Source organism: Diceros bicornis, chromosome 9 (genome assembly GCF_020826845.1).
Source record: "Diceros bicornis minor isolate mBicDic1 chromosome 9, mDicBic1.mat.cur, whole genome shotgun sequence".
Lineage (NCBI taxonomy): Eukaryota > Metazoa > Chordata > Mammalia > Perissodactyla > Rhinocerotidae > Diceros > Diceros bicornis.
Window position 1 is genome coordinate 30,852,272 of NC_080748.1, and position 16,909 is coordinate 30,869,180.

Below are 16,909 nucleotides of genomic sequence, written 5' to 3' on the forward strand. Positions count from 1 at the left end.
TACCAGTGCTTACACCATTGTTCTGATATTATGTCTCCATTTCATAAGGAATGAAATATGAGCAAAGGCTCTCCTATATTGTCTGCATTCAAAGGGCTTTTCTCCAGTGTGACATCTCTGATGGCACCTAAGTTCTGTCTGGAAGTGGAAGGACTTCCCACATCCGTTACCTTTACAAGATTTCTTCCTTGGATGGGGTCTCTGAGAGTTATTTCTCCCTGAAGTCTGTCTGAACTCTGTATTGCATTTATAGGATCTCTCTCCCGTGGGAACACTGTTGGTTAACAAGGACTGATCTTAAGCCTAAACTTCTCCCAAATTCACTCCATTCATATCTCTCCTAAGGGTGGTAGATTTGTGAGTGAGTGACACTTCTTTCAGATGCCTCTCCAGTTCTTTTTGGATGCATCTCTACCTAACCATCACAACCACGAGTTGCTTTCAGTTTGGGGGACCAGAGTTCATCTCTAATGTGTTTTTCCGCTGATGGTATCTGGAATAATTCTTCCTTGGAAATTCCCTAACTTAGCATTGATTCCTTGGCTTTAGGCCTTCTCTCCCAATCTGAGTGGGCACCTGTTGAGACTTCTGCCTCCATTTTAAGCCTCTAAGAAACTTCTGGGATACTTGCATGTAAGCAGTAGTATTTTATTATTCTTTTTATTTGCCATATTATAGTATTGGGCCCAGAATAAAATTCACATTCTTTTAAAACTATAAACATCCTTACATCTTTTGGTTATCTGATTAGATATATTCTGATATGCCATCTGTTATATATTTTTTCTACTTGACAAAAATGTTTCTACTTCAGTGTTCTTCACATTACATTTTTAGCTCAATTTTGAGTATATATAGCCTCAAATCATGAGACATAATACTAATGGAAGTACAGCCTTGGGGTATAATTGAAGTAATCATTATAATAGGTCCCTTGTGATTGCAGTCAGTGCCCCTCATCCCTAAAATATAGCATTCACTGCTTGTGATCACAGATAACATAGCATAGAAATTTACAGGTGAGTTACCTGCTGTGAGATGAAAAATTTTATTTCCCTAAAGTAGGAAAATGAGTTGGATAAACTTGAAAAATTAAAAATACTATTATCTGCATTTATGTTTAGATGTATATTTATACAACAAAGTTATTAAAATTGGTTACCTTAGAAGTGAATTGGTGGGATATGGGGAGATTATTATAGAATTTAATAGAGTATAAAATTATTAGAGGGCCAGCCCGGTGGTGCAGTGGTTAAGTGCACACGCTCCGCTTCAGTGGCTCGGGGTTCGCAGGTTCAGATCCCGGGTGCACACCAACACACCGCTTGTCAAGCCGTGTTGTGGCGGCATCTCATATAAAGTAGAGGAAGATGGGCACAGATGTTAGCCCAGGGCTTATCTTCCTCAGCAAAAAGAGGAGGGTTGGTGTCAGATATTAGCTCAGGGCTAGTCTTCCTCATTAAAAAAAAAAAATTATTAGAAACATCTCATAGTCTATTGTATTTTATTTGCAGCAAATTTATACCCATAAAGCATACTATTGCATTTTGAAAACTAGTGTTGTAAATTCAGTAAAGTGTGTGGGCAACTAGTGATTAGAAATGTTAACCGTACTCTATAGTTTTAGAATAATTTAAGTTCATAGCTAACTCACCAGGAGACAAAGCTTATTCTAGGTGGTTGAGAAAAGTTGGTAAAATAAAGAAATACAGTAAATGTTAGTGGTACCGACAAAGATATTTTAAAATTATATTATAGCATTCTTTTAAAAATTGCGTTGGGATAGGGAAGATACATTGGGAGGTAGTGGGAAAGTTGATGGCACTTCTTTTTTTTCCTTACTGCCATAATGTTCTTCATATCATGAGCTAAATATTATGAACTAAGATTTAAGTTTGAAATAAGTTTTATTACTAAGTTTGCAAGTTTTTTTAAATTAATGAGTTTATTTAGGTAGAGATTACTGTATCCTTTTGAAATTAGTAGATTTGTCTGGATTTACTTAAAGTTTCATTATAAAAAAATTAACACATAATGTTAATATGTTAGTGGTAGCTTTTATTTCTCATATTTTAATGGTAATCCTATAACCTATTTTGATCTTGCGCTTCATATTGTATTCTTGCCATTCAAACTAAATTTAACTAATTAAATTTTAAGTTTTCTTTTGGAATTATCAAGTGTTTTGAATAATTAAGAAATGTAGTTTTCTAATTAAAAAAATGCTTTTCAGATTTTCTTAGTGTGCACAGTCTCTACATCTTTGGTTTCACATAGACCTGCCTTCCCCTTAATGCTCTCTTTGACATGAAATTAATTTTTCTCTTTAGCAGGAGATGACGAATCCAAGTTAGACGATGCACATTCGTTAGGATCTGGTGCTGGAGAAGGATATGAGCCGATCAGTGATGATGAACTAGATGAAATTCTGGCAGGTGATGCTGAGAAGAGGGAGGATCAACAGGATGAGGAGAAGATACCAGGTAATCATTTGCAGAGGTGGTTAAACATAAAAATTATCTGATTTATAGTATTAAGGTATTCTTTGTTCCCTTTCATACTTTAAGAATTGATAAAAGGTAGTTAGAATTTTCCCCTTTGTGTTTTATTTAAGGTCGAAAGGCCAATAAAATGAAAATTATAGTCTGTATGCTCTGCTCATTTTTAAGTTGACATCACCAGTGAATTGGAAAGGGCCTCATTTGAAATAGCAGAGGGGCCGGCCCCGTGGCTCAGCGGTTAAGTGTGCACGCTCCACTACTGGCGGCCCGGGTTCAGATCCCGGGCGCACACCGACGCACCGCTTCTCTGGCCATGCTGAGGCCACGTCCTACATACAGCAACTAGAAGGATGTGCAACTATGACATACAACTATCTACTGGGGCTTTGAGGAGAAAAAGGAGGAGGACTGGCAATAGATGTTAGCTCAGAGCTGCTCTTCCTCAGCAAAAAAAAAAAGAGTAGGATTGCCATGGATGTTAGCTCAGGGCTGATCTTCCTCATAAAAAAAAAAAAATTTTTAAATAGCAGAATTGTAAGATTTCCATTCCAGGGTTTAAGATTCATATTATATGACCTGGAATCTAACCAAATACTAATTGCCTAGCAATGTGTTCTAGATGGTAGGTATACGGTACAGAGCTTCACAATGGTGGGGACAAACCAACTTTAGAAAAAACCATTCAAAAAATTTATAATAGTTGAAATTATATTTAAACACTATTTATATACCTGTCAGTTTTCTAAATTCAGTAATAATTTTCACTTATAGTACTTCATGCATTGCCAGAATTTACTCTAGTGACATCATGAAGCAGCACCCTTTGATGTTCCTGTTGAACCATCCGAAATAGTCTGATTGTTACGATTTTTTTTTATCATAGTGAGAGTCTTTGCCTTGTTGTGTATATAAAATATGAAATTTTTATTTTGACTTAATTTGCTCTTATATTTCACAATTTTTTCTAATGTAGAAGGTATGTATGATTGTTGTCTTTATTATAATCTGCTATTAGGTATTTCTAAATAGAACATTATTTTGTTAATTTTCTCAACTGTTCCTTGTCAATGGATAGATTATTTGTTCTCAATAATAGTCACTGTCTGATTCTTAAAGTAATTTTGGAAGAATGATTTGTTTTTAAAAAATAAAACGTGTTTGTGTGTGTGCATGCAAACTAAATATACTCCTAGATTTAACCCTAAAAGGATTCTAGTACCAGGTTTCAAAATGTCAGACCTAATCTTAGTGAAATAATGGAGTTCTTTCGTTGGGGGTCTCTCAGGCAATTTAAATGAGTGGGTGTTTGTTTGCTTGCCTGTTTTCTTTTGGTGAGAAGTTTTTTTATTTGTAAAGGTCCTTAGATTCTAAATATTGATGTTTATAGAAAAGCCTTCATTTTAAGAATATCACATTTTTGGTTTAAAGTGCTTGTTATTTAATACTTTCTGTGTTTTGCAATTTGTATTTCTCTGTAGATAATAAGAAAGCTATTTCTTAGTGTAAAAAATTTCCTCCTCTTCAACTTTTTGCAGATCCATTAGATGTGATAGATGTGGATTGGTCTGGTCTTATGCCAAAGCATCCAAAAGAACCACGAGAGCCTGGGGCTGCACTCTTAAAATTCACACCTGGAGCTGTTATGCTGAGAGTTGGGATTTCTAAAAAGTTAGCAGGTTCTGAACTCTTTACCAAAGTCAAAGAAACATGTCAGAGACTTTTAGAAAAACCCAAAGGTAATTCCATTCCACTTCGTATAACGTCTGCTATAACTATTAAGATGCTTTTGAAAAGGATTCTGTTCTGTTCTCATGTAGCACTTAAAATATAAGAACTGTTTTTTCTTTTTGGTGAGGGAGATTGGCCCTGAGCTAACATCTGTTGCCAACTTTCCTCTTTTTGCTTGAGGAAAATTGTCGCTGAGCTAACATGTGTGCAGACTTCCTCCATCTTGTATATGAGATGCTGCCACAGCATGGACCTGTATGTAGGTCCATGTCTGGGATCTGAACCTGCGAACCCTGGGCCACTAAAGCAGAGCATGTGAACTTAACCACTATGCCACAGGCCGGCCCCTAGAAACTATTTTTTTGAGAAATCGCTTATATTCATTATTTAACCCTCATGGTCAAAATTCCTTTTTTAAATTTATTTTGAGAAAAATTTAAGCCCATAGAAAAGTTGCAAAAATAGCACAATGATCGGGGCCGGCCCGGTGGCGCAAGCGGTTAAGTGCGGGCGCTCCGCTGCGGCGGCCCGGGGTTCGCTGGTTCGGATCCCGGGCGCGCACCGACGCACTGCTTGGCAAGCCATGCTGTGGCGGCGTCCCATATAAAGTGGAGGAAGATGGGCACAGATGTTAGCCCAGGGCCGTCTTCCTCAGCAAAAAAAAAAAAAAAAAGAGGAGGATTGGCGGATGTTAGCACAGGGCTGATCTCCTCACAAAAAAAAAAAAATGAAATAAATAAATAAATAAAAATATTAAAAAAAAAAAATAGCACAATGATCTTTCTGTATCAAAATTAACTTTTTAACAGATAAGTTCAAATGTCAGAGTGCTCGCTCGGTGGTTTACCCAGGTCTAAATGAAGCAGTGCTTGGGAAAGTGGACTAGATACTTTTCATAGCTAAGCAAATTGGATGTCTTGGCAACACTTTCCTCCAGGAAATGGGGGTTCTACTCAAATGCAGATGTCTAGGTAGAGCTTTAGAAATTGGTTAGAGCTTGATCTCTAGGTCAGATGGTCTAGAATCCAGTAGGCACACCACTTACTAGCTATTTATAATCTCTCTGTGTGTTAGTGTCACCATCTGTAGGCTGGGAATAATCATACCACAAATTTCATAAGATCGTTAGGAGGAGCAAATGAGTTATTATAAGTTAAATACCTACAACAGTTCCTGATGTGTAGTGACACAATAAATATTATTTGCTGCTATTTAATTTGATATTTTATCACATTGATTTTGGACCTTATTGTGACAACTTTTGGTTATTCCAGAACACTTTATTTAGTTTATGGATTTTTTTTTTTTTGCGGGGGGGGGGGGCTGTTCCTCTTATCTGGTACCTACCTTACTTTGTTTGAGCAGCTTATTAATACTTTATTAATGGGGAGGGCGATGAGTGAGTGGTAAAAAAGGAAAAGAGGAAAAAGGTGAAAGCAACATTATTTAATTTTATATCATGTTCATGAGAGTATAAAAAAGTTTAGTTAAAAGAATTAAGCTTTTTACTAATATAAAATTGAAAAAAATTATGTTTCCTGAATCCATGTCCCCTCTTTCAACTGTTAGCATAAGCAGCAAAACTCGATTTTAATATATCCAAATCAACATAGAATGTATGTGTATGAAACATATAAATTATAATTGTGAATGTGTATTCACCTGACAAATGACCACACTCTTGGGTTCTTGCCCCACTCCTTCTGCCTTGTTTGGTTGACTCTGACCTTAAGCAAGTAACTCCTGAGGGCATAAAATGATGGAGTGAAACCCTTAAGGTCTTATCCACCTCTAAAGCTATTTGCTCATGTAACTTTTGCTAATGGCATTTCAAGGTAAAATCTAGTTTGATTTTGCCAACTATGAAATACTGACTTAATAATAACGTAATCTAAACAATGAAAATATACACTGTAAAGGGGGCTTTGATTGTTGCTTACCAATCAGACCTCCTAGTTTTTGCTGCTAGGATAGCTATGATAGCTTTGTTAGAGAGCTGATATACGATGCTGACTATAAGTTTCCTAAGGAATGGGACTTTGTTTTGTTTACTACTGTATCCAGTGTCTAATGTTCTATTCTTACTAATTATGCCACTACCTAGAACAGCACCTGACACATAGTAGGTATTCAATAAATATTGTGAAATAATTGATACTGATGTTTTCTATCCCATTTGGTCTGTTTCAGCACCCAATACTGAAGAAAGTATATCCCTACCCCATATGTAATTTAAAAAAAATTCCAAGGCTTAAAACAGAAAATTTACATGTATACTGAAATTTAAATTGCTTTTGTCTAGGTTTTCTGATTGCAATATGATTAAGTTCTTTTGAGCTAAACTTTCCAGTTATTTTGGTTCCTTTGTTTGACTTGTACTTAAGTAAGGGTTTAGTCTGTCTGGTGAGTAATTTGGTGCTGGTCAGTTCAAAACCATGAAGAGACTGGAAGCTTAGCCATATACTTTCTAGGGATGTTTGCACGAGTGTGTTTTGTATTCTACTGTTGTGAAAGCCAAAAATAACAAGGATTCCAATAAAAAGAAATTTGTCCTAATGAGCAGTTTTCAAGGAAGGGCATGGGTTCAGTGCAAATTTCTTCTATATTTGTATCTATGGTGGAATGGTAGTTAATGTTTTGTGGTCTTTTTTTTTACTAGTATGCATAGATGACTATGTCATTGGTTGGCTCAAACACTGGTGTGTCTGAATCACCTGAGGAACTGCTTTTTTTCCCCTCAGGTATCCTAGTCCAGCTGTGGAGATTCTGTAGCTCTGGTGGTAGAGCCCCGGCACTGTATTTTAAAAAGCCCTTCAGACAGGGGCCGGCCCGGTGGCGCAAGCGGTTAAGTGCGCGCGCTCCGCTGCGGCGGCCCGGGGTTCGCTGGTTCGGATCCCGGGCGCGCACCGACGCACTGCTTGGTGAGCCATGCTGTGGCGGCGTCCCATATAAAGTGGAGGAAGATGGGCACCGATGTTAGCCCAGGGCCGTCTTCCTCAGCAAAAAAAAGAGGAGGATTGGCGGATGTTAGCTCAGGGCTGATCTCCTCACAAAAAAAAAAAAAAAAAAAAAGCCCTTCAGACAATTCTGATAGACACCAGAGTTTGCAAACTAGTTTTGAGTTTTTCTTTACTTGATATTTATTTACACTTTTCTCATTACGCTTCTATTTTCTAGGTATATAACTTATTGACTAGCTATGTTACATGGGACTAGTTTCTTTTTGATTATCTAATCACACTGTTGATGCTTTGCAGTTTAGAAAATGACATATGTAATGCGCTTCCATTCATTCTCAATCAAATGTGTCTGTTTTGTTTTACCTCTGGGTGATTTACTGCTTTCCTTTGTGGGCTTTGACAGTAACCTGTTTGATCATGTTGTCATTACAGCAGGATGTGTGGTACCTTAGGTACTCTTGGCCACCTTAGAATGCCAGCTTTGAAGTTACTACTCCCCCTGTTATTTATTTGGATTACTAACTGGCCCTATACAGTCATTTTGACTTCCTTTTTGTCTGTTTTTAACCCAAACTATTTTTATTAAATCTTTCCTTAATTCTTTAATTTTTATAAAGTTTGTGTTTTCTCCTATTGTTGCATGTTATGACTTAAAACTAAGTGATTTTAACTTAATACATTGTCCCAGGTTTTTATAGTAACCAAATCTAGGATAAAATTCACAGGCTATCTAACAGCTAATCACTCTCCTGATTTTTTTAGAGGTCACATTACTACATTTGAATCTTGCTATAATAAAGCCTTGAAATCTAGAACTTTTAGTTGATGGTAAGCAATATACTAAATTCAACTTCACTAATTCTTAACTTGAATTTTTCTTCCCAGTCACAGTAATCAATGTCTAAATTCTCCCAAGTCTACTTTTCTTGTATCTTAAACTTAAAGTGGCTATCAGAATATTTATTTTTGTTTGAGACTAGCAACAAAACTACATGTTGAAAGTTCCTTCACAGAGAATTTATTGCCTTTAATATAAAATAATTTTCACCAAAGTTGGTAACTTTGATAAAGTGTAGACTTTGTAAAATATTCATTTGAACAGTTGGTAACACTTCCTATTTTAGGAAAACTTAATATATGTTTATTTTCATTGAAAGATGCAGACAGTCTTTTTGAACATGAATTGGGGGCTCTCAACATGGCTGCATTACTACGAAAAGAAGAAAGAGCAAGTCTTCTTAGTAATCTTGGACCGTGTTGTAAAGCGTTATGCTTCAGACGGGATTCTGCAATTCGAAAGCAGCTTGTTAAAAATGAAAAGGTACCGTTGTTTCCTTGGAAAAAATGCAAAGTGTTTGTTGAAGAGTATGAATGACATATTTTTCATTTGATTGCTTTAAGGTGAAATTAAGGTCTCATTATCTGTTTTTATGAGTTTAGTTTCCTAATCTTGTACACATATAAAAAGAAGAATTCTGTTAGAACTTATAATACTTTACATTTCACTTTAATAGTGTTGATGAACATTTGTGTTGAATAACAATTTGTGATTCCACTTACGCATAAAGAAAGTTTAAAATACTCTATTTCCATGAAATATTTTTTATTTGTGAAAAGTTTTAGATAATAAAACATACTAGAAATTTATTTAAATTGAAGATCAAGGAAAAAATTTTCCCAAACACAGAGTGATGAGGATATTTATAAGAATAGGGTTTATGAGAACGTAACAAGTTGAAAGAAACAGAAATAAATACAAGTGATTATATGTAAGCATTTACTTGAGAAGAATAAAGGGAATTGAAAAGAGAAGTAGAAATTAGTTTAGATTTGGGAGAGATCTGATCATGAGAAATTGAAAACATCTTAGGCTTTTTTTGTTGTTGTTGTTAGGAATATTGGCCCTGAGCTAACGTCTGCCAATCTTCCTCTTTTTTTTGCTGAGGAAGACTGCCCTGCGCTAACATCCATGCCCATCTTCCTCTACTTTATATGGGACACCACCACAGCATGGCTTAACAAGCGGTGTGTTGGTGCGCGCCCGAGATCCGAACTGGCGAACCCTGGGCCGCCACAGCGAAACACATGCACTTAACCACTTGCGCCACTGGGCCAGCCCCCATCTTAGGCTTTTTAAAATTAAGAAACTAGGATTTTTATTTGGGGGTGTGATGGGCATGCATAGTATGACAAAAGAGAATTGGTCCTAAAAAGTTAGAGAAATCTTTAGTAGCTTTTACTTAGGGACATTTAGGACAACATTTCTTAAGAAAAAGGTACTTCAATTTGGGGAGGAAATTAAATTTATGAAAAAGAGAGAGAGGAACTCATCTATAAAGATTAGAATGGAAACAGATATAAGGAAAAGGAGACTTTTAAAGTCTTTCCTGCTTAGAGGCCTGGCTCAAAATTACTTTTTGACACAGTGGCTACCATCATTCTTTCCTTTGCACTCCCATTTCAATATGTACTTAGTTCTTTTTATTCTGTTGCTTAGGTGCCCATCTCTCCTTGCAGCCTTTCTCAACTGGAAATTTCTCTGAGAGAATAAGCCCTAGTGCCCTAAGCATGTATGCAATGAAGCAGCTTTTCTTCTATGCATCTAGAATGGTACTAGTTACTACCATCCTTGGTTTTGAATTGAAAAATAGTCACTCAAATCATTTTCTCTTTGGTTCAGGTAAGGAACCTCAGTTGAGAAAGACTGTAGAGTTTGCAATCTCATCAGAATCCTGCCCTCTTTTTATAAAAAATATTTTGAAACGTTCTCTAGTTCCTCCTCCAATATACCATAATGCCCCTCAAAAATTGACAACCAAAAACACCCCTGCAAATTTCTCATTGAGAACCGTTGTTCAGAACCTTATAATTCTTCAACACAAGGCATAGACCATTAGCATGCATATTAAGATGCATATTAACATAGCATGACACATTATAAAAAGTTATAATGGCACATTATAAATGTGTTAAATGATCCATCTAAAGAAAGCATTGCACACTTTCTGATTGCTCAGTGTAAAAAATATCATCACAAAAGCTGAAAAGAAAGGATACAACTAAAGAAAAATTAATTTCACATGCTAGAGAGCCTCATGAAAAATGCTAAGAAGTAAAAGAAGAAAGCACAAATTACCGATATCAGGAATGAAAGAAGGATATCACTACAGATCTCACAGCTATTAAAAGGATCATAAAAAAATACTATAAACAACTCTATGCACATAAATTTGACAATTTAGAAGAAATGGGTCCATTCCTATCAAAGCCATGAACTACCAAAACTTACTCAAAAAGAATAGATAACCTGAATAGTCCCATATCTGTTTTGTTTTTTTAGTTGAATTTGTAGTTGAAAACCTTCTGAAAAAGAAATCTCAGTCAGTTTCACTGGCAAAATCTACCAAACATTTAAGGAAGACATAATACCAATTCTACAGTTTCTTCTAGAAAATTGAAAAGGCAGGAATACTTCCCAACTCATTTTATGAGGCCAGCAGTATGCTGATATCAGAACCAGACAAAGACATCCCAAGAAAAGAAAACTGCATGCAGATCAATATCTCTCATGAATATGGACTTAAAAATCCTTGAAAATAATGGGAAATCAAATCCGGCAACATATAAAAAGACTACTATACCATGACCAAATATGATTTATCCTTAGGATGAAAGGCTGGTTTAATATTCTAAAATTATTCAATGTAATCCACCTATTAACAGACTAAAGAATGAAAAAATGCATGATCATATCAATTGATGGAAAAAAAGCATTTGACAAAATTCAGCATTTCTTTACAATAAAAATTCTCAGCAAGCTGGAATTAGAGTCTTTACTTTATAAAGGACATCTACAAAAAACCTACTAACATCACACTTAATGGTAAAAGTTTGAAAGATTTCCCCCAAAGATCAGGAACAAGGCAAGGATGTCCACTCTCACTACCCCTATTCAACATTGTCCTGGAAGACCTAGCCAGTTCAATAAGGCAAGAAAAAGAAAGAAAAGGCATACAGATTGGAAGGGAAGAAATAACGCTGTCTGTTCACACATAACATGATTGCCCACGTAAAAAGTTTCAAGGAATTCCCCAAAAATACTCTTAAAACATGTTAGTTTAACAAGGCCACAGGATACAAAGTCCGCATACAAAAAGCAATTGTATTTCTATATACTAGCAGTATATAGAAGAAGTACCTGGGAACCAAAATGTAAAAATAATACTGTTTACAGTGGCTCTCCCCAAAAATAAAGTACTTGGGTATAAATTTAACAAAACATGTGCAGGACCTATGTGCTGAAAACTGCAAAACACTGATGAAAAAAATCAAGAAGACCTAAATAAAATGGAGAGACATATCGTATTCTTGCATTGGAAGACTCAGTATAGTTAAGATTATGATTCTCCCCAAACTGATCTACAGATTTAAGACAATTCTCGTCAAAATCCCAGCCTGAATTTTTGTAGATATAGACAAGCTCATTCTAACATGGGAAGTCAAAGCAACTAAAATAGCCAAAATAATTTTTTAAAAAGACAGATAAAGTTGGAGGACTCACTTTACCTGATTTCAAGACTTACTGTAAAGCCACAGTACTCAAGATAGTGTGGTATTGGTGAAGACACTTAGAGCAATGGAACAGAGTTCAGAAATAAGCACATACAAATATGACCAGTCAGTTAGGGGAAGAGAGGTTTAAAAATAGTTGTTTTTTATTTTGAGATCATTGATCTTCATCAAACTTTAAAACTTTTGTTCTATGAACAAGATCGAGAATAAAAAGACAAGCATACTGGGAGGAAGTATTTGCAAATCACATTCTCAAAAAAGGACTTGTATCCAGAATATGTAAAGAACTCTCAAAAATTAACAATAAGAAAACAGGCAACCCAATTTTTTTAAATGGGCAAAAGACTTGAACAGACACTTCACCAAAGAGGATATACTGATGGCTAGTAAGCACGTGAAAGGATGTTTAACATTAGCTTTTAGGGAGTGCAAATTAAAACTGCAATGAGATACCATTAACAACCTATTACAATAACTAAAAAACAAACAACAAAAAAATCCCTAACAATACCAAGCGTTGATAAGGATATAGGGCAGTTGAAACTCCTGTATATTGCTGGTGAGAATGCAAAATGGTAAAATTACTATGGAAAAACAGTTTGGTTATTTCTTATAAAGTTATTTGTATACTTATTATTAATGACCCAGCAATCCCATTGCTAGGTATTTACCTTAGAAAAATGAAAACGTATGTTCATATAAAAACCTGTCCACAAAGTTTGTAGCAGCTCTATTCATAATCTCCAAAACTGGAGACAACCCCAATATTCTTCAACCATGGCACATCCATACAATGGATTACTAATTAGTAATAAAAAAATAACCAAACTATTGGTGCTGTCGACAACGTGGATGAATCTCAAAAGCATTACGCTGAGTGAAAGAAATTAGTCTCAAAGGCTTATATGCTGTATGATTCCATTTATATGATGTTCTGGAAAAGGCAGAACTATAACAGAATATATCATTGGTTGCCAGGGGTTCGAGTTAAGAAGAGGGTGTGGATAATACAAAGGGACAGCAAAGGGAGTATTTTGAGTGATGAAACTTCTCTATTCTGATTGTGGTGGTGGTTACATGAATCTGTACTTGAGTAAAATCTCACACAGAACTATATGTAAAAAGTCAATTTTACTGTATCACAACTTATAAAGTATGTATTTTTTTGTGTGTGAGGAGATCAGCCCTGTGCTGACATCTGCCAATCCTCCTCTTTGTTTGCTGAGGAAGACTGGCCCTGGGCTAACATCCATGCCCATCTTCCTCCACTTTATATGGGACGCTGCCACAGCATGGCTTGCCAAGCAGTGCGTTGGTGCACACCTGGGATCCGATCTGGCCAACCCCGGGCCGCCGCAGTGGAGCGCGTGCACCTAACTGCTTGCACCACTGGGCCGGCCCCTAAAGTATGTATTTTTTAAATGCAGATGTGATCAGGGAACCACTGTTCCTTTAAGGATCCTAGAAAGAAAAGAAATGGCCGAATGCTGGAGATATTCAAATCTTACCTTATTTTATTATGTACATGGTTGGAGGACATTGGACAAAATTTTCCAAAAACAAAATATAGAAAAAGTGCTATTGTAAATATTACAAAAGTGCTAATGTAGCTGTAAGCTACAATGATAGAGATGTACATTTTAGTAGACAGGAGATAGTTTCTCAGTATACTGCACTGATCAGCTGTCTTCTAGAGAATCTGTTCAATTCTAGAGCCCATATTTTATGGGACATTAACAAACTGGTAAGGAGTATGAATTGTTTAGTGCTTCTCTTCAGAGAATTGAAAGGTTGACATGTAAAAGTAGGATTGAATTAGTGTGTAGCTCCACAGAAGAGATTTTATGCCAACACGTGTAAGAAATGGTACCATTCACCAATAGAATGTGCAGTGTGTTTTTTGTTTGTTTTGTTTTGTCATTAGAAATGATGAAGTAAAAACCAGTTGATTACCTGTCAGGGATTGTTGAGCAGATTCCTACTTTAAGCAAGAGGTTAGACTAGGTGCCCTCCAAAGTTTGCTTTCTTTTCTAAGCTGCCTCAAGTCTGAAAATATTTCCTAGTTTTTCTTTTAAATATCCAATACAGCTAATTTAATGTCCATCCTAAATTAATTTTCTTATAACTGTAATGTTTTTGTTAGAGGTTAACCTGCCTATCTTTCCTACTGTCAACTAATAATGTGCATTTTTTTAAAATTTGCTTTTGTTTTCTCCAAATAGGGCACTATAAAGCAAGCTTACACCAATGCTCCAGTGGTAGACAATGAATTATTACGATTGAGTCTTCGATTGTTTAAGCGGAAGACTACTTGCCATGCCCCAGGACTTGACAAGACTGAAGATCATAAACTCCCACAGTCCAGTATCCAGCAGGAACTGTGTGTGTCTTAAGACTGAAGTTCGGTGACATTTTTGGTACTCTCTTCCTTCAACAGTACATGTTCTTTTTCAAAGTTCTTTGTTTTGACAAGCGTTATTAGTGACAGAGGCAGAAAAGATTTATCAGCCATGCTAAAGAGTGAAGAAGAACTCTGATTTAAAGTTTAAAGATACCAGTTTTGACTAACTTAAGATTTTACATAAATTTTTGCACAGTACTTGATACTCATGCAAAATAATGTGAAAGCATCTAGATTTAGTAGTTCATTCTGTACCTTTTGTTAAAACTGAAGATTTTGGAAAGTGGTTGTCACTGCTCTTGCAGCCTACAAATATTTTTTATGAAACGGAGCCACTGACTTATGTTCTGGATTATCCCTACAGAAACTGTGATTTTATTCAGAAACAGTATGTTCACAGAATGAATGCACACTGTGCAACATCGCACTGCACAAAACACTTGAAAGCGGATGCTTGTTCTGCACGGTGTGTTTGTAGGCAGACCTCCAGTAGGAGGGAGCCAGAACACTTGAGTCTTTTCTAAGGTTCTAAAAAAATTACCTAATGGGTCTTTGTTTTTTTAAATATATGTGCATTGTTACAATGTATAGTGGATATATTTGGATTCTGAATGGTTTTGTTTGTTATCAGAGACTATCTACTATTTTTATTTTTAATAAATGTACCTTCCCTTTCCTTGTTCTAGATTTACTTTGCTCTTCATTAATCTTATTCCTGATGTTCTGAAACATTTGTCATCAACATTCCATGTTTCATACTTCAGATATTATACTGCTGAAGTCCTTATTTTTGGACAGCTGTAAATAATGTGATAAAGAGTTGAGGACGTACTTCACATATAGCTCAGTAATACTTGAAACAAACCACGAGTTAACAAACCTATGTAATCTGAGCTTTAAAATCCTACCATCATATTTTTCAGAGCTCTAACCTTTGATTACATTAAACTGCCTCCAGCCTATAATATGTAAAACAAATTACTTTTTAAAAATTACCGTATATCTACTTTATTCTGTACATACATATTTAACTCATAAAGTGGACTCTTAGAGAATTTGAAATGGACTCCAAGCTGCAGAATTTGTGGGCAGACAGTAAGAATAATAATAATAAAGGAAAACAATCAAAATTGTAATTTGATCATTGTCTCTCACAGGTTTTTGTTAAAACTGTGATCCTTTGTTACCTGTCTCAGTAGTTTTGTATCCTCTTCTGTAAAGGTAACATAACTTTATTGGTGTAAAGTTTCTGTTCATTTCAAGAAGCATTCATTGTGCACTTAAATTTGTACAAAATACTTACCCAGCAAAGGAAATGGTCTTATTTTCAGATGACTTTGAAAGCATGTATAAGAAATTTGCAAGCAGCAAAAGAAAAAAAAAAAAGTGTAATCAGATTTTCCTGATGTTCTTTTCCTTTTCCAATTGGTAAATATTTTGAATAAAGAAAAAAGAAAAAATAAAATTAATGATCCTGGAGAATTAATACTCTTTAGAAAACTACTTCCTGTTTATAGTGGATAATATTCTCTGTAGCATAAAGATTTAAAGTCCTAGAACTTTTAATTCCTGATGAGGGATATTTCACAAGTTATTTATTTACAGAATGAAAACTGTGTAGTTAAATTTGCCATATGGTTAAATCTGTTGCCTTTTTAGTTTTGAATATCTTTTTGTTGGGTTGTGACAGAAAATTTTGCAACTGTTCCTTTGTTCACTTAGTCACAGTATTCAGAGCTTTATGTTCCCAGTGGGAATGTACTGTTAATTCTCAATTTTTTTAATTCAAATATTCTATGTATTGCTAATCATAAACCCATAAAATTCTTCTAAAGCAAATCTTTTTCTTGAATTTTCGATAAAAGCTCTTGGACCATAATTAAAGTCTAATGAAACCAGTTTTCTTGAAACTTTCAGTCTATAAATTATTTGCTAGTACAGTTAAAGGTCTTCTGTCTCATAACCGATGGGTCAGCTTTGTCCATTTGCCCCAAGTGCACAACTGGACTCCAGCTGCTGATAATAAGGAGTGGTCTAGATGGAGAAGGGTCAAGAATATGTCCGCAATCCAAAATAAACAAAATGAGTTAATATGTACTTACAATATCGAGTCAGTTGTTTGATTTTTGGGGAAGCTGTCATCACCATTTTGTTCAGGGTTGTTCTAACCTACAATAGCTGGTAACTTTATTTCACAAAAATTTATAACTATATCCAAGTTGTAACTTACTTAATATGCTGAAAAATCTGACTTGTCACTTCTCTTTATTCTGATCAGTAACTGCAGATTATCTTCCCCATCCTACCCCATGACTATAGTAGGATTTTATGACTTATCTTTATTAACTTGAAAGTTTGTGGCATTGGTGGACTATCCCACATTATTCCTTACTGTCCAATTGGGTAAAGATTAAGGTATAATAGTATCTGTATTGTCAGTGATGACTTTAAACCTCAGAAGAGCCACTATCTGGACCTCAAGTTGTTATTTAAAAAGGTGCATGGGTTCCAGTTGAGAAAGTGATGTAGGAGGATCCTGAACTCACCTCCTCCCACAGACACACTGACTCTAATAGCTACATACAGAACAACTTACTCTGGAAAAAACTCAAAAACGAGCTGAGCGACTTCTACACATCGGGCAAACAAGAAAAAACCTACATCGAAGAGGGTAGGAGAGGCTGAGACACAATCTTGCCATAAACCTCACTCCTGGCACGGTGACCCACAATCGGGAGAAATCTTGC

At 35.6% G+C, this 16,909-nt stretch overlaps 1 protein-coding gene across 6 annotated transcripts in view; it reads left to right on the top strand.

The window, feature by feature from the left end:
• ZC3H13 (zinc finger CCCH-type containing 13) overlaps positions 1 to 14,849 on the top strand; it is a 95,998-nt gene extending 81,149 nt beyond the window's left edge. For 4 of the 6 annotated variants that reach the window (XM_058548187.1, XM_058548190.1, XM_058548191.1 and 1 more), the window contains 4 exons: positions 2,331 to 2,483; positions 4,037 to 4,237; positions 8,347 to 8,510; positions 13,984 to 14,849. In XM_058548187.1, the coding sequence (XP_058404170.1) occupies positions 2,331 to 2,483; positions 4,037 to 4,237; positions 8,347 to 8,510; positions 13,984 to 14,154 (689 nt within the window). In that variant the 3' untranslated portion in view covers positions 14,155 to 14,849. The remainder of the gene's footprint in view (positions 1 to 2,330; positions 2,484 to 4,036; positions 4,238 to 8,346; positions 8,511 to 13,983) is intronic. The other 2 variants (XM_058548189.1, XM_058548192.1) reach the window with 1 other exon arrangement.
• Positions 14,850 to 16,909: the final 2,060 nt, after the last annotated feature.